A 19,176-nucleotide genomic window follows, 5' to 3' on the forward strand; every position below is an offset into this window, starting at 1 on the left:
CGGAAACCCTATACAGGGTTTATGACTCGGCCAACTTGGCGGCATTTAACAACAAAGAATTCAACCTGGGGTGGGTGGGGGAGAATTCAACATGGATTCTAGACTCATGTCAAGACTTAAGCCTAGAATGGATTTAAGGTTTAGCTTTCAGGCAGCTCTGTTCGCACACTTCCCAGTACCACCTCTTACACATGCTCCATCTTCAAAGTAAGTTATAATAAAGTGAACATTATTTCTACAGGGCTCTCAGAGTTGGAGAATCAAACAACTTACGAAAAGTGCTTAGCAGAGTTCTTGCCACATGGCATTCAACATTACCTAGTTCTGGTGTGGCGCTGCGAGGTCGGTGGTTCAAAGCCACCAGCCGCTCCTCGGAGGGTCGCTGTGGGTCGGAACCGACCGCACGGTACATAATCACCATCATTTCTATCCTTATCATTCTTGTTATGTTCAGCAGCATGCTAACCCTAACAGTTCGGTCATCTCTATTAAGGTAAGGGGTTCTTTTGCGATTGTCTTTTAATTCACAATGTACTTAAATGTCTATGCAAAAGGACGGCTCTAGAGCCCTAACTGTAGCGCTTTCCTACAAAGGAAATAGGCAGCTTTTCTGCCTCAGGCAGTCTGTGACTGACAGAACAGCCACCACAGAACCTGCAAATAGTTCCCTACCCCTTCTCTTCAGGCCCGCTGGAGAGGTCTAAGCTCTTGACTTCCCCAGCCCGCCCACCTCAGCCCCACTGGTCGCCGTCTCGCTGGCGTGATTAAGGCCCCGCCTACTTCTCTCTGGGACCACTCTGAGGCGATCTCAGGAAACGGAGGGGCCGCTAGCGAGGAGCCGCTAGCGAGGAACCGCAATGCATCCTGGGTATTGGAGTCCTTATATACAGCTGCAGTCTGAGAACGGGCGCTCACAACTCGGAGAACTACAATCCCCATTAGTCGTCCGTGATCTGAGCAAGGGGGTGCTCTGGTCACGTGGGCTCTCGGCCTGGGCGGACTACTTCTCAGGGCGGCGGCGGCGGCGGCGGTGGCTCCGGGCGCCGGGGCCTTTTGTTTGGAGCAGCTGCGGGGGGGCCCCGGAGCGAATAGACCGGCGGCCTTCCCCAGCTCGCTTGGTCCCGGTCGCCACTCGCTGGGGCGAGAGGCTGTACCCCGGGTCGGGCGTCGCCGCCCCCTCCCCGGCAGGCCCCTCCTGACCTGAGGGAACGAACCAGCCGGGCCTGTACACGCGGCCCTGCCACCTCCGGAGCCGCCGCTACTGCCTGCCGCTCACAGTACCCGAAGCTGAGCCTCGCCTCTCCGCCGGACACCATGAAGATCAAAGATGCCAAGAAACCTTGTAAGATGGAGGCTTGGGTTTGCCGGGCTGGGAGAGCACCCCCTAAATCCCGTTTGGGAGCGTTTAGGCGGAGCGAACGGGCACAAACTCCTGGGTCCTTGTCCTCGCCTAGCACGGAATGGGGGCAGAGGCACCATTTCAGCCCCGGGTTCCAGGCGTCCTCCCCATCCCCCATACATGCATGATGGATGCCTGCCGCCCAAGGCTCTCCGACTTCGTTTTCGGTGTCTGGGAGGTGCAAGAGGAAAATTTAGACCCAGGATTTGCCAAACAAGACTAGAGCTGCTAACCTTGCCCCCAGAGTTGTGTAGTCAAAAAGGGTTGGTCGTGGCTGTCACTTTGCGCGGGGGGCAATTACACCGGTTTTTCCTGGCTTTCTTGTGGTGTCCTTGAAATCCCCGTGGATTCATTCCTGGGAGTTGTCACTGTTAAATTGGGAGTTTTTTAACGCACGTGCTTGTTACTGATAATTGCTTTGCCTTATTTTTAATTTTGATTAACAAAATGTTTAGAAAACGCAGATAAACACAAAAAAAGATCAAAATCGCCGGTGTTCCAGTCCCCTTAAGCCAATCACTGTCAATATTATGGTTAATACCCAAAGATAATTTTCTTTGACCTTTTTTAAAAACAAAACATTATTAACATGTTTTTGGGGGAAAAAAGGTGCATTTTCATTTTTATTGTCAGCCTTTAGAGAAACCTTTTATTTCCTGCAAATAGTTTATTTGATTCACTCAAGCCATTGTGATTTTCATATTTCAGTCTCTCCCAGAACAACGAGGAATTTGGAGATTCATGCTCATATCTTGCAGTTGTATTGTTGTTTTGCAGGTTTTATAGTCTTTTCATGTGCAGTGTCTCATGTGAGCTCTCCAACAGTTCTAAGAAATGTAAAGCTGGAAATGGCAGTGCTATCATCTATCATGGTTCTTGTAATGCACACTCTGAATATTGTACATTGTTATTCAAATGTGAGATCATTTGCTTTTCGTTTTATAGTTGAGGAAACTCAGTTTATTGAAGAGATCTATAGTAACTTTGCCAAAGCTTAAACACTCCACTCTGCTATACAGAGCCCTGGGTCACCTGACTCACAGTCCCTGGTCTTTTCACCAGCTATAATCAAAATACTTTGAGAAACAAAACTTTCTGATCCATCAGCTAGTTTTATCTGCTAGTTTAATTTTAAAAATATTTTTAGGATGATATCTTGTGGCTGTAAAGCTCTAGTTCAAAGAAACTATAAAATGAGTTAATGATGTACTTAATGACAATATGGCAACATTTCAGAAACTTCTGATTTCAATTTGCTGTCTTAACTTTGTATTCTGAAGAGGGATGACAGTGTAGAATTTTTCCTCAATGCATGTGTTTTTCATCTCTTAAAATGTACATTTAGCCAAATGAGCTTAAGTGCTGTTGAGTTGTTCCAACTCATAGCAACCCTTTATATAGTTTTTCCAAGGAGTAGCTGGATTTGAACCATCAACCTTGCAGTTCAAACCTAAGGGAAGGAACCAGCTAGGCCTGTACGCACAAACCGACCTAGCAGTCCAGTGCTTAACCTATAGCACCACACCAGGACACCTCAGTGTCATTCTAAGTATAATACTATTTCTAGACATCATTTTTATCTGTAATGATTATTGGAAAGTGAGGTGTCTTTTGTCTAAGCACTTGAAGCGTATCTGGAGTCTACCGATACATAATACCCATTTAAGAGTATTATTCCTTTAAATAATTTTCTGTATGTTTTGAATATTTTCAGCATTTTATGGCTATGTATATTAAAGGACAATTAAAGCTTACCATGGCATTGAATCCCTTTGTGTGGCAATAGCATTTAAATAGCTCTTTAAGACTTCTCCTTCACCAGCAATTTGGCCAGGTATGGACTCTTTAACACAACTTGTTAGAACAGTCTGCCCTTTTGACTAGATACTTTCTGTTTAATCATTTTAAAAGATGGTTGAACATGTAGGTTTTCTCTTTTGCATACATTATCTACCTGGCAAGGAAGGTGGTTCTTGGTAGTGCTATTCTTGTGGTGGTTTGAGGTATTTTTTTGTTGCATGTGGGGAGCTAATGGTGGCTCTCATAACACCAGGTGAGAAATGGAATAGGGGCAATTTTCATGATAGCTAGTTAAAACGGATCGTGAAAGAGTCATCAAGGTACTTGATGTTTGTTTATTTTTTTTTAAGTTTTTTTTTTGTGTGTGTGAATTCATTGAAGGTTTACAGAGCACATCAACAATTTTACGTTCAACAAGCTGTACATACACTTTGGCTTACTACATAGTTGCAATCCCCTCCAAGTATCAACAGTTAACAGCATTCACCTCTATTCACTTTAACTAGTACATCCCTCCCTGTGTCTCCTACTACCTTCCTCTTTTTCCTCTGCTAACCTCCTTCTTGTACATTGCCTGCCCTGTCACCCATGTCAGCATGTGTTTACCCTCAAGCCCATGAAAAAGTAACCCTCTCCCCATAACCATATCAGATACCTTTTTATCAAGAAACCTTCTAACTTTTTGCAATATTTATCTCATACAATGTCTTCCTTTTGTGATTGACTAATTTCACTCAGCATGATGTCCTCCAGGTTCAACTATGTTGGGAGGTGTTTCACAGATTAATCATTTTTCTTCAATGTTTTGTTATAGTCCGTTTTGTGTATGTACCAAAGTTTAACCATTCTTCTGTTGATGGGCATTTTAAGCAGTCTCCATCATTTTAATGTGTCTTAGAGACTGCATACTGAAGCATCAGTTTTCTCATCCTGCTCTTTATGTCTCTGCATTCAGTGTAATTGTCAATAGTTAGGAATTCTGTGTTTTTGTGGTGCTGCTAGATTCTTTGTTCCACTTAATTTTCTATGTTGAGTTCATTTTGTTTGTTATGTTAATATTTGCTAAGTCTTTCTGATTTTCCTTTTTTATGTTGATGTGCAAGTGTATTTTTCTTTAAGGTTACCCTGTGATTTACTAATCCCCCCCCCCCCCCCTCCGTTTAAAACCATCTGTTTTATTTTGAAATCTACTTGACTTCCTTGCCATTTGGAAATTCTGGATCTACACCATTCCCTTTTTTTGCTTTGTAGTTGACTTCATGAAAAATTTATCTCTGGTTTCCTATTTTCAGTCTTGTAAGTTAGTTTTACTTTAAATACTTATGTGGTGCATTGTATAGGATAGGCACTGGACCGTGAATCACAAGATGGGCAGTTCAGACCAACCAACTGCTCCTTGGAAACCCTGTACAGTGTCGCTATGAGTCAGAACCGGTTCAATGGCAATTTTAACAAAAATAAATCTGGATCGATTTCTGGGTGTTGTTATGTATTGTAATCTCAGGTTTCTGTCTGCTTCTTTTAATCCGAAGAACACCGTTCACTTTTTTTTTTTTTTTTTAATTGGTCTGGTTATTACAGATTTTGTCCTTGTATTTGATGGACTGCCTTGATGGGTGTATGATTCTTGTTTGGCAATCTTTCTTTCAGTTTTTTATATATGTCATCCCTTTGCCTTCTTGCCTGTATGGTTTCTGATAAGAAATCAGGGCTTAATCTTACTGGTTCTCCTTTACAAGGTAACTTCATTTTTTCTGAACATCTCTCGGGATTCTTTCCTTGCCATTAGTTTTGGAAAGTTTGTCTTGGTGATTTTCTTTTGGGAATCTATCATGTTTGGGGTTCGTTCAGTTTCTTGTATGCTTATCTTCTCATCTTTCCTGACATTAGGAAAGTTTTCTTTCAATAATTTTCTCTGTATTTATTGCTTTCTGTTCTACTAGTATTGAGAGATTTCTCTTCAAGCTCACTAATTTGGGCTTCCGTTGCTTCACATCTACTCCTTTGCCTTTCAGTAGATTATCCATTTCTGAGATTTTAGTATTAACTGCATGGAACTTTTAGATGAATGTCTGGTTGGACTTAACTGTTCTTACATTGACCTCTTACTTTAGTGCTCATGAGTAATGTTTATTTTGTGCATGTAACTTGTTTGCCTGGTGTGACTTTCATGTGTTCTCACATGTTCTAGCTTGCCCTCTTTAAGTAACAGAATAACAGGTATATATATATATTCAAAGGACCTCTGGTAGCGTAGTAGTTACAAATCCGGCTGCAAACCGCAAGGTCAGCAGTTAGAAACTACCAGCTGTTCCGCAGGAGAAAGCTGAGGCTTTCTGCTCCCGTAAAGAGTTACAGCTTCAGAAACCCTGTGCAGGGTTGCTATGGGTTGGAATCGACTCCACGGTACTTAACCACCACCACAGTATATATATTTGGACATATTGTCAGGAGGGACCAGTTGCTAGAGAAGGATAACATGTTTGGTAAGGTGGAGAGTCAGAGAAAAAGGAAGACCCCCAACGAGATGGATTGGCAAAGTGGCAGCAGTAGTGTTGTTGGCGCATGATCGGGCAGTGTTTCGTTCTTCTGTGCACAAGGTCACTATGGGTCGGTACCGACTCATTGGCACCTAACAGCTACAACAAATATGTATTTAAATACAATGTAAAATGTAAGCATTAGTAACATTTTACCATATGCTAATTGGTAAAAGTAGGTTTTATAATGAAGAATTCTATTTTTTGTTCTTGTGGCCGCCCAGATATTTTTGGAGTGGTAATTATATCTCTGGAATAAGGAAATAAGCTCCCGAACTGCTGAGGTGAAAAAAGTGTCTATTCAGAAGGTGGCTATGTTTTCAAACACCCCCCACCCCTTTTTTTTTTTTTTTTTTTTTTTTTTTGGAGTCACTAGCAGGAATTGAGCTCTCTCTGTCCCTACAAACCGTCATGATTTTGATAAGTCGATTGTCATAACTGATACCTGAGAGAAATAGAAAGCTCAAACCCATTGCCATTGTGTCAATTCCAATGCCCTGTAGGATAGGATTTCCAAGGCTATCCTCTGTCCCAAGGAGTGACTGGTGGATTTGAGACTTTTCCATTGCTTTTGCTGTGCCATCAGGGCTCCTGCTGGAAATATATATTTTCTAGTTTGCAGATGGAGTTCTGGTATGGTGCTATAGAATAAGCAGTGGACTTCTTGCTAACCACAAGGCCGGCTGTTCAAACCCCCCAGCTAGGTTTCCTAGGTAACCTTATACATGGCGCTCTGAGTCAGAACCTAATTTTCTTTGAGAAAATTTTGTAAGCATCCATGTGAACAACATCGGCTTTCTTAAAAAGTGCATGGTTGTTGGTGGTTGTTATTATTTATGACTTACACGTACAGCACTGTAAGATAAGCATTGGACTGCTAACCATAAGATCGGCAGTTCAAACCCACCAGCCCCTCTGAGGAAGAAGACTTTTAGCTCCAATAAAAATTGACAGCCTCGGAAACTATATATAGGGTCTGATATGAGTAGGAGTCATGGTACGGCACTGTTGGCTAATGAGTCAGAATGCAAGGTCAATGGTTCAGCTCACCATCTGCTTCTTGGAAACCCTATACAGGATTGCTATAAACAAAACCATAATATTTAGTAGACTAAATAGTAAAAGAGAATCAAGTTAGTATTTATAAAATGCATACTCAAACTCAGCGACATCAAGTAGGTTCCAATTCATTGCTGTTAAGTGCAGTCAAGTCGATTCCAACCCATAGCGACCCTGTATAGGGTTTCCAGGGAGTGGTTGGTGAGCTTGAACCACCAGCCTTTAAATTCAAATGGCTTTGCAACCTGTGGCATTAACCCACAGTGCCACTCCAGGACTCCTTTGTTTATATATTGTTGTTGTTGTTAGTGCCACCAGCCTTGCAGTTCAAACGGCTTTTCAGTCTGGAGCATTAACCCACAGCACCACACCAGGACTCTTGTTTATATAGCTATATATAAGTATAGCGAAAATAATCTTGATTTGTTTAGGAATTTTCTTTTGTGTGAATGTTTCTTTTTGAGATAAATAGACCTAGTTGATTGTTTCATACAAATAAATCAGCATGCCTCAGAAGCCTTTTAAAGAAGCAGAAATTGCAGGTTTTATATGATTTTCTACATCACTTTAATTATAAACTTTCAAGTATTCCAGACATTAAAAAAAGATTTCATACACATTAAATAGCAATAGCATGAACTATGAACCTGTGTTCCTTAAATAAGCATACTCCTCTTATCACCAATTTTGTTATCTAGCATTTCACATTTACAGCAATCATAAAGCTGTTGTTGTAAAGTGCTGTTAAGTCTATTCTTAACAACAGAAGGACACACTGCCTAGTCAGATGTCATTCTCCTAATTGTGGCTACTTTTGAGTCTGTTGTTGCAGCCACTAAGTCAGTCCATCTCCTTAAGGGTCTTTCTCTTTTTCATTAACCTGCTTTTCCAAGCATGATGTCCTTTTCTTTAGGGATTGGTCCCTCCTGATGACATGCTTAAAGTATGGGAGATAAAATCGACGTCATCACTTTAAGGCACATTCTGGCTGTACATCTTCTAACACAGATTTGTTCAGGCAATCCATGGTAGACTTAACATCCTTCTCCAAAACCATAATTCAAAAGCATCAGTTCTTGAGTCTTCCTGATTGTCCCGCTTTTTGTCTGATTTTGAGGCAATGGCTTGGATTAGTCCTGAACATGACATCTTTGGGTTTTAACATTTTGAAGAGATTTTTTATGATAGATTTGTCCAGTGCAGTATATTTGGTTTCCGGATTGCTACGTATTTTGCAGGGATATTGACAATAACAGTAAAATACCCACTAGGATCATAGGCAACACCTAATTATGATGTCAACTTGGCTGGATCATGATTCCCAGTGGTTTGGCAGCGTGTAATATGCCATCAAGTCGGTTCCGACCCTTAGCAACTCTGAACAGGGTTTCCAAGGCTGTAAATCCTTTCTTATTGAGTTATGTATTCCCCATTTTCCATTGGTACACAATCAAGTAAGTAAAATGATTGTATGTGTAACCATAGCAAACAAATTTACTGTCTGTGTTTAAGAGGCTTGAAGTCTGAATTCAAGGTGCTGGCTTTCTCTGTTGGAAGGGCCTTACTAGCAAAGTATGAATTTAAAAGGAAGTAGAATTCTCTTCCTTTCACAATTTTTGCATTAAAATTTAACTACAAGAGGGATTTAAACTTGTGGGAAAATGGAATTAAAAGATAATTGAATTTTTTATAAACTTTTTGAAGCTCCTTTATATTGTTAACACAGATTTTGTAATTTGTGTGCTAGGTGAACAAAAGATACCTTACATGTTAAATTTTTGGGTCACTCACAATAATTAACTACCAAGATGATGGTAATAGAATTCTAGGATAGAATTCTGACTCTCACATTGACAGTTTAATCTTTAATCAACTATCCTTTCCCTGTGTGTAAAGTACTACATATAGTAAGACAACATTGCTTCAGAGGGACATTTGGGATTAAATGAGATAATAAAATATTCATTGTTTAGTATATTGCCTCACAAATAAGGAGCACTAGTGAATGTTGAGCTCTGGTGTAGTGCTATAAGGTAAGCAATGGACTGCTAATCACAAGATCTACAGTTCAAACCCACCAGACACTCTTGGAAATCCTATTATATAGGGTCATTATGAATCTGAACCAACAGCACATAGTAAATGTTAGTTAGCACATAGTACAATGCAGTACAAATTGTACTGTACAAATCTTACAAACAAAAGTAAATGGTGCCATGGGATGATCACTCAATCTCATGGTCAGTTTGAACTGCAAGGTCAGTGGTTCAAACTCAACCAGTCACTCCTTGGAAACCCTATACTGGGTCACTATGAGTCGGAACAGACTCGATGGCACTTAACAGCAACAATATCCAAGTCTTGAGGACTTGGTTAAGCATTTGTAAGGTTTGATAACTGAAAGGTCAGCAATTTGAACTGTCCACCTGCTATACAGGAGAAAGATGAGGCAGTTTGCTGTCATACCAATTTGCAGTTTAACTGTCAGAACTGATGCAATAGCATTGGGATCCTTAGGATTAAAGCTAATAATCAATAAGGATATAACACTCTAGACTTTATATCATAGCAAGAAGGAATCTTCGTTACCTAAGGCAGTGATTCTCAGATGTCATCTAGATCTAGTTATAGATGAAATCACGTGATTAAAAAATGATTCCCCATGTCTCTCAAAGTTGTCCACTCTGGCATTTAACGCCAACAGCGTTAGCTAATAGGCAAATAAATGCTTCTTAGAGTCGTGTGCAAGTAAGTCCCTGTGTGGTTCAACACATAACAATTTCAATCGCAATCCTTTTCATATCTAGTTCCACACATACTTGTGACTCTGCCTTTGATATGCTGGTCGTTTTTTGTTTTGTTTTGCTTTAATTCCATACACTTTAACACAGGTACACCTATACCATAATCCAGTTGGTGTTGGTGAAGAATATTGAAAGTACCATGAAGGAGATTGGTTATATTTTTTCCCTTGTACTTTGGACATATTGTCAGAATGACCAGCCCTGGAAAGTAGCATCATGCTCTGAAAAGTGGAGGGTCAGAAAAAGAAGACACCCAACCAGTAAGATGGATTGACTAGTGGCAGCAGGACCGTCAAGTGCTTCGTTCTGTTGTGCTGCGTAGGGTAGCTGTGAGTAAGTTGCTACCAACAACACAGGCACAACGTTTAACATTTCTCTACTGTTCCATACTTTTGTGTATACTTGTATTTCACCTATTAATTCTATGCATTCATAGAGTATTTATATACCCCTACAGGTCCCAAAGTGGCATAATCAGTTAAGCGCTAACTGAAAGTGTAGTGGTTTGAAACCACCCAGAGATGCCTTGGAAGACAAACATGGGCACTTTGCTTTCCAGAATGCACAACCTTAAAAACCCCTATGAATCAGTTCTCTGCATATATGGGCTCCACTCAAAAACATTCAACAAAGATTAGGCTCTGTAGAGTCCTAGTCCGTGTGGCAGAGCTGTCAGTAATTGTTTACTGAAGGGAATTGAGGTAAAGATTCAGAAATGCCAACGCATATTCCAGTGATTACAGGCTAGATAGTGAGAATACCAAGTGCTAGCCTAGTCATTCCACCACACAGCTCTGCCAGCTGGAATGTGCTTCTCCCTGAGTAGACCTGCAAGATTATTAGCATCTAATTGTAATTAATCAGATATACTAAAGAAACCTAATGCTTGTTGTTATGTGCTGTGACGTTGGTTCCGACTCATAGCCACCCTGTACAGGGTTTCCGAGGCTGTAAATCTTTACGGGAGCAGAAAGCCTCATCTTTCTCCTGAAACCTAACGCTTAATGGGCACAAAATACAGTTTTAAGGCTGTATTCCCTTGGGTTACTTGAGGTGATAATAGGTCATTTATAGAAACATGTTTAAATGCTAGATGGTGACCTACTTATTAAAGCAAATTGTTCCAAATTCTATCCTCTTGGCTACATAAGTATTTAATAAATGGAGAATGACTAGCAGTTCAGCAATTAAAAGACTCTGCCAGCTCTAAACATCTTCTGTTAACAGTTTGTAAAAAAAAAAAAAAAACTATATGAATAACATGTTGAAGGAAAAAAGGTGAGTGGTAATTGGAAGCTACCCCATAAGCTTACTAAATGAATGATTCAGGGTGAAAGTATGTGGCTAATTGAACTAGTTTCTAGTTTGCATTTCCAGAACTGATTTTTTTTTTTTTTTTTTTTTTTTTTTAATGTACCCACAGCTTTCCCATGGTTTGGCATGGATATTGGAGGAACTCTGGTAAAGCTCTCATATTTTGAACCAATTGATATCACAGCAGAGGAAGAACAAGAAGAAGTTGAGAGTTTAAAAAGTATCCGGAAATACCTGACTTCTAATGTAGCATATGGGTCCACTGGCATTCGAGATGTGCACTTGGAACTAAAGGACTTAACACTTTTTGGGCGAAGAGGGAACTTGCACTTTATCAGATTTCCAACCCAGGACCTGCCTACTTTTATACAAATGGGAAGAAATAAAAACTTCTCAACATTACACACGGTGCTATGTGCTACTGGAGGTGGTGCTTACAAGTTTGAAAAAGATTTTCGCACAGTAGGTATCTGTTAGTTAAAACTAAAATTATTTTCACTGTTCTGTTTGCATGTTGAGTTTTAACCAAAATAGTGAACTCCCTGGGCCCACTCTTTCTTAAACCCCAACTGAAGCCACTGTCTTGCATCAGCAGATACCTGAATGAAAATACCTTTATGAATTTGGGAGTAGTTTGGGCATAAAGGAAGCCATAGTGGTGCAGTAACTAAGCACTTGACTGCTAAGCCAAAAGTCAGCAGTTTGAACCCACTATCCTTCTTTAAAGACTTATATTTTACCCTATGGGGCAGTTCTACTCTGCTCTATAAGGGTCAGAACCACCTCGATGCCAATGGATTATTTGTATATGTGATATTTAGTGTTTGTCAAAATCCTTGCTATAACCAGTGTCCCTGGCCATTGAGATACTGGAACCCAGATATAGAACTCTAAATGTTGAATAGTAATGTTTTCTAATGATGAAGTTATGCATGTATAAGTACTTGTTTTTGTTGTTCAATCATTTGTTTAGCAAATATTTGAGCATGCAATGCAATGTGTCAGGTACTTCACTAAACACTGGAAGAACACAGCTCAGAATAAGACACAGACTTAGCCCCGAAAGCGTTACAGACAAGTCAGTAAGTACAGTGCATTATAATTAGTGGTATTGGTTAAGAAAAGAATTGTCCTTAAAAATGATACCTATCACATTTAGATAATTGAAACTTAATAATGCATTCAGTGCTATAGCCTGAAGTGAATTTAATATTTCAAGCTGCTATCCAAACTAAAATGTAAGGCAGTAAATAAGATGCAGGTCCCTGCTTTTCTAAGGTTCATTTTTTACCCCAAAAAGGCAAAAAGCAATGCTACTGTTTGGATTTGCTTTTTGCAGCACACACCCCAAGCAGCAGGAGTGGTATCACCAGGGATTATACTGTACATATGTTAATTTCTACTTTATGTAGGTTGTGTATTTTCACATTGCTCCTGCTTTTGCTATGTTGGTGTTAATTTAGGCTTTATGTATCCTTCAGTATGGTTTGGTAGGTTCTTTTAGGATCTGGGAGCACTGAAAATTCTTCCCGTATAAATTGACTGTAATTAATCCTGTGCTTTATGCACCATTTCAGCTGACGAAGGTTTTATAGAAATGCTGTACTTTCAGATAGGAGGGGAAACATGTACTTAATTTGTCAATAAGATTCTGTGGTATGGTCACACCAAAAGGCATAAAATAAAGCATGATTGAAAAGTTGTTTGATTCTTTTTTTTTTTTTTTTTTCCTCCTCCCACCCCCAGATTGGAAACCTTCACCTTCACAAACTGGATGAACTTGACTGCCTTGTAAAGGGCTTGCTGTATATAGATTCTGTCAGTTTCAATGGACAAGCAGAGTGCTATTATTTTGCTAATGCCTCAGAACCTGAGCGATGCCAAAAGATGCCTTTTAACTTGGATGATCCTTACCCATTACTGGTAGTGAACATTGGTTCAGGAGTCAGTATTTTAGCAGTACATTCCAAGGACAACTATAAACGAGTATCTGGAACAAGGTAGTATAACCTATTTGGTTTTATGGCAGTATTCTAATTTTTTCACACACAGAAAATATGAAATCAATGGATTTCATATTTTCCAGCCTCACCAGGAAAATAACATTTGATTGTGCAACAGAAAAATGATAACATTAAAATGTTGCTGGCAGTGTTTTATAAGGTGTGTGTGAACAGTCAGCTGTCCATTGGCATCATAGTTCCTTAATAGTAATAGTGCATTTTTATCTGCAATTAATCCAAGGAACATTTACTTTTAAGAGGTAATATTTTACTCATTGCAAAACTGTACAGACAGTCTACCATGAGTCAGTCCTATGTACAACTGAATGAAATATTGCTTAGTGCTACCGCATTTTCACAATCCCTGATGTGACGTGTCGAAAGCGAGCCTTTGGGACATGTTCTGTTGTGGCCCATAAGGGTTTCATTGGCTAATTTTCTAAAATAGATCACCAGGACTTTTTTCTAGTCTGTTAGTTTAGAATTTCTACTGAAACCTGTCCTTCAGGGTGACCCTACTGTATAGTACCCTGCTACATAGTCTAAATAATTTCCCACAAGCCATTTTCCCTTTACTTATGGATATATTTAAGAATGAAGTTTATCACATGTTGAATAGATTCAATATTAATCTCATTAGCATTGAAATTCTTTTATGATGAGTTCAATGTAAATTCTTTTTTATGAGACAGTGTTAAAGCCCCCAAATAAATTTTTCTAATATCCGATTCTCTTAATAACTGACTTTTTAAGGGAGAGGTAGTTAAGTGCCATCAAGTCAAATTCTGACTCAGTGACCCTGTGTAGGGTTTCTGAGGAGTGAATTGTAGGTTTGAACTTCCATCCTTATGGTTAGCAGTGCAGTGTTTATCCTACAGCACCATACCAGGTTCTTGTGAAAACTCATTTTCATTTTAAAGTAGTAATCATGTATAAATTATATGAAAGGGCTTCAGAAAATTCACAGAAATATGGAATCTGAAGGTCAATAGAATTTTCCACTAACTTTGAAGCCTCCTTGTTAAATATAACTAGTTCTTTATTTCTGTGGAGATTAGAATGTGCCTTCATTGTAATTCTGTATCAGATAATTTTAAAAGACAGAAATTTAGTCTCAACTAAATTCAAACAGAGGATCTTTTTAGAAATAAGAGCAGAGGTTTTGTTTTAACAAATTAGAGAGACATGGTTTTACTTGAGATATGATCCAAAATAGTAGAACCAACTACCTTTCTCTCATTAACATGACCAACCTAACATCAGTTTCCTCACTATTAGTAGATCATGGAAACTATCTCACTGAATTGATTCCAGCCCTGTCATGTCAGGCCAAGTAAATAAGCCTTTTGCAGAATGACTTACCCAGAAACCATTTAGAATTATGAGTTTTCTCCTTTTAATTCATATGGTTCTGAACTTTTTGCACATCTTTACACACACAAATAACTTGTTGGATAAAGGCTTTAAGGTATAAAAGATAGCTACCTGTCCTTGTGTAGGTGGTTTGTTTCTTTGGATTTGTCTTATATCTGACAAGTTTGGTTTTCTAAGCATATTCTGTGTTTATTGAATAAGTAAATGCTTCGCTCTTAATTGAGTGAATACAGTGTATAGGTGCAGCTTCTCAAGTTTCTTTATTTTCTTTAGCCTTGGAGGAGGCACCTTCGTAGGTTTATGTAGCTTACTGACTGGCTGTGAAAGTTTTGAAGAGGCTATTGAAATGGCATCCAAAGGTGACAGCACCCAAGCAGATAAGCTGGTCCGTGATATTTATGGAGGAGATTATGAAAGATTTGGTCTCCCAGGTTGGGCTGTAGCATCTAGGTAAGTTCAGCGTTTTATATTGTATAATTCATTTAAGTTCTTAGCAATATTAGAAGGACTTTCTTACCTACAGTTTAGGATTTAGGTAGTTTTGAACACTCAGTGTATTCTAAAACTCAAGTATACTTTAAGTCACCTACCCTGAGTGCTGGTAGTGTAGTGGTTACAAATCAGGCTGTTAACCTCAAGGGTGGCAGTTCAAAACTACCAGCTGTTCTGTGGAGAAAGATGAGGCTTTCTGTTCCTGTAAAGATCTGCAGGCTCCGAAACCCTGTGCAGAGTCACTATGAGTTGGAACCAACTCCACAGTACCTAACAACAACAACCATGAATGCACTTTTTAGGGAATGCATGTAGTCTTCAGTTGGCAGTGCCTAAAATTTCTCATTTCCTGACTAATTTTTCTCTTTGCCTAGGCCTGTGCTGCCCAATAGAGTAGCTTCTAACTACTACATGTGGCTTTAAGTATTTACGTGGTTAGTGCCACATGTCAAAACATCTATTTTTCTTGCCTTACTAAACTAATACCCTTTTAATTAGATGTGATGTTCACCTTTTAAAAGGTACTACTTATTCCATTTTGTAGGTTTTCTCATTTATTCTGATTTTGTCCTTTTTTGCTTTTACTTTTGACCCTAGGTTTATATTATCTAATGTATGAAATGTTAATAGCAGATTTTGACTTTTTGCTTCCCATTTTTCTATAGTTTTGGGAATATGATTTACAAAGAAAAACGAGAATCTGTTAGTAAAGAAGATCTGGCAAGAGCAACTTTAGTAACTATCACCAATAACATTGGTTCTGTGGCACGGATGTGTGCTGTTAATGAGGTAACACATTTTTTATTCTGTACTGTGGAGTTTTATATTTCATCAGACATCTTACTCCTTAAGAAGACCTCTAGGATTAAGCTCTCTGTTTCATTAATTCCATGTATGCTATATACCCGATTGCTATATTATCTTTAAAGAAAAATATGAGGCCGACACATTTATATTTATCCAGAAAACAAAAATACACAACCTTAAATCTCTATAAAAGAACTCTTTCCAAGCACAAGACTTTGATTACCCCTATTTGATTACTGAAATACTTGGACTTTTCTTACTGCCTTCGGCTTCTTTACAGTGCTGCCTTGTTGCATATGGATCAAGCAGCATTGTACAGGGCTATGAAGGCATTGAGATGTGTTCTTCACAAGAAATTTGAATGGTGGTGTTTTGTTTTTTCCTTCCCCTTAGGAAAACTGTATACAGATCAAACAAGATAAAGGAATTAAGGGTCAGGTAGGAAGCAGAGGACAACAAATTGCCAAATAGAACAGTTAAGGAAGACTTCATTGAGAATATGACCCTTGGGTACAGATAGAAAGAGGGTGAGAGAATCACACACAGATAATTGGGGAAAGAGAGTAACAATGCAGAACCCCTAGAATTTCTTAATAGTAAACCATGCTGTAGACATTTTAACTTATTTTATTTGTGTATATATATTTTATTTTATTTGGGGGGTTGACAGTAACCCTGGGCCTTTATTCTTAGCTCTGTAGGTCTGCTTGCCAGCCACTTTCACTGGCCAACTGATAAGTAGGTCCTTGGTTTACACGATTCCAAATCATGTACAAAAATTTATGCTGAAAAGTCATATTATTGTGAAGGTGTCACGGCGTTGTGGGACAAAGCTCTAGACCACAAGGTCTGTTTGAACCACAAGGTCACTGGATCAAACTCACCAGTCACTCCTTGGAAACCCTATACAGGGTTGCTATGAGTCAGAACCTACTCGACAGCATTTAACAACATATGACAGGTGGGGAATGTCTCAAAATCATTTGATCTGGCTTTGCCAATGCAACCATATTTCCATCCATAGCATTAGGGTAAATTAAATATTTGACCAATGTAGAAGGCTAATTTTTAAGTTGATGATTTTACATGGCCTGTGAATGATGTTATAAATATCCAAATGGCCCTTGGCAGAAAAAGGTTCCCCACCCCTACTGTGTAGGGTTTCTGAGGAGTGACTTAGTTTGAACTGCCAACTTTGTGGTTAGCCATCCAGTGCTTGTCTTAACAGTGCCACACCAGATTCCTTTGTGAAAATAGGAGGAATAGCATTTTTCTAGAGATTGAGACACAAGTACCCTCATCTGGTTGGTTCTCTAGGAAACCGCATCAGTGAGCCTGGAATCTGAGCAGCGATTCAGATGGTAAATTAACAACTAGAAACATAGTTGTTGATTTACAAACTTTTATCATGTAAAATCTTGATCTATCTTTTTATGTCACTTTGTTCTTTCCTTTTAGAAAATAAACAGAATTGTCTTTGTTGGAAACTTTTTACGTGTCAATACGCTCTCAATGAAACTTTTAGCATATGCACTGGATTATTGGTCAAAAGGTCAACTGAAAGCTTTGTTCCTAGAACATGAGGTATGCTCAGAGTAATTTTTACAGTTTTATTTTTATATGAAAGTTGGTTATATTGCTTCTTACCTAATTTTTGGCACATATAAAGCTACAAGTTGTCTATTAACTCAATTGAAGTTATTTTAACTTTATAAGCACCCCACTGAGAGGAGCATTTCGTAGTTGTTTACTTTTATACCCTGGTAGCACAGTGGATTAAGCATTGGGATACTAACCTAAAGGTTGATGGTTTGAACCATTTCTTTCCAGAAAGACTTAAAGTCTCAAAGCAGTTCTACTCTGCCCTGACAGTAGTAGGAGTGTGTTACTTCAGCCATAGAGAATAATATAGATACTGTGGCTTTTGTGATTACTGTTTTGCTTTGTTTGAAAGTACATTAATTTAGAGAATACACTTTTCTAAAGTATAGATTACTTGAACATTAAATTTCCCAATAAATATTATTGAACAAATAACGTATAATTGTGTGTAGTTATTAAATGGCACCATATTAATGCTTATTTAAATATTTCACAGGGATACTTTGGAGCAGTTGGTGCACTTCTTGGGCTGCCAAATTTCAGCTAGAACATCAGATTTCTCTGTTGTCCAAGAGCGTGATAACCAGAGGCGTTATTACTGCGTTGTTCATCACTGGGAACCAAAGGATAAAGATTTAACATTATTTTAAATGTCAAATAGTAAGCCACTGAATGTTGCCATAGTGAAAGAGAGCTCAGGAGCATATGAAGTATTTCTAATCCAAGTGCTTTCCCTTCTGTATATAGCCAGTGTTCAGCCCTTAAATACAATTCAGCCTCTCATTGAGCTTCCTCTCAACAGGATTTTTGTATTTTATGTAACCAACGCTGCAGTACTATATGCTCAAACATAAAATCATCAAATAGCAATGTTTAGCTTATGAAAACAACTGATTCTGAATATTTCTTTTTTTATGTATGTTTTGGTTAGTAGCAGACATTAATATAACCACTATCAGAAGTTATTGGAAGGCAGGCAATCAAAAATGATTCCTTTTTTTGGTGGTTTTAGAAATGTTAATGCGATATTAATTATTCATTATTAGTTTTTCTAATCTCTCCTCAAAAACATGTTTACAGGATCTTTCCCCAGAAGTATAATGCCATAATTCTGTTAGTATTAAATTTCATATTTGGTGATACTATTACTTATACCTAATCAACACATTTGATTAGAATTCAGAGACTTAATTACTTGATTGGGAGTCTAATAGTTCCTAGGACTTAATAACATGACTGTTTATGCCATATCAAACATTTATTAGCCCAAACCTAGGCAACTTTTTACTAAATCATCAAAGACTTTTTTTTTCTGTTATGAACTACAACAGAAGAAAACCATATTTATTCTAAAAGAATGTTATGGAAATCTGAATGCTGAATGGTTTTGATACCTTGAGGGGGCAGTCAGTATTGCAGAATTGTAAAAAAGGAAGATCAGTGTTCCGTTAAGTCTGGTATTAAAAACATTGTCACTCCAAAATTTGTAAATTCACTTGCTTTGGAAAATCTGTTCTATTTTGAAATATTTTTTTTTATAATATTTTTCAGATATTTTGGCAGTACATTTTTTGGTGGTTTCAGAATAAAAGAATTTACCTCTGTAAATGTGGATGTATTTTGAAGAGTTTAACAAATGTTTACATGAAGAAAGAAGTGTTACTGTGTTTTCACAGGTCATAATTTTGCTCAAGTGCTCAGTTGAGATAGGTGTTTGATAGAGACATTTCTCCATATACTTTTCAAAAAATCTTGCTCAAATAAGTAAAATTCCGTTTTCTCCATCAAAATAACTATCTGATGTCTGTCTTGGATAGGTATGTCAAGGTGGTTTTGTAGAATTTAGAACATTTGGTACTTTGGATTCATGTGAGTCAGTAGCCAATTAAAACTATTGCACACGTTCATGTTTTTAGCTATTTCATTCATATAACACCATTTATTTTTAAATTTCTGATTTTAAATGATACATATTTTCAGAT

General features: G+C 38.3%; 1 protein-coding gene across 1 annotated transcript; it reads left to right on the top strand.

Annotated features, from left to right (window-relative positions):
- Positions 1-1,004: 1,004 nt before the first annotated feature.
- PANK3 (pantothenate kinase 3) lies at positions 1,005-17,741 on the top strand. Its single transcript, XM_006864835.1, has 7 exons — positions 1,005-1,342; positions 11,026-11,378; positions 12,663-12,916; positions 14,567-14,743; positions 15,451-15,574; positions 17,051-17,176; positions 17,691-17,741. Exons 1-7 carry the CDS (start codon positions 1,315-1,317, stop codon positions 17,739-17,741), a joined length of 1,113 nt encoding a protein of 370 aa, XP_006864897.1. The 5' UTR covers positions 1,005-1,314.
- The last annotated feature ends 1,435 nt before the right edge of the window (positions 17,742-19,176 follow it).

Source organism: Chrysochloris asiatica, unplaced genomic scaffold, assembly GCF_000296735.1.
Source record: "Chrysochloris asiatica unplaced genomic scaffold, ChrAsi1.0 scaffold00071, whole genome shotgun sequence".
NCBI classification, from domain to species: domain Eukaryota; kingdom Metazoa; phylum Chordata; class Mammalia; order Afrosoricida; family Chrysochloridae; genus Chrysochloris; species Chrysochloris asiatica.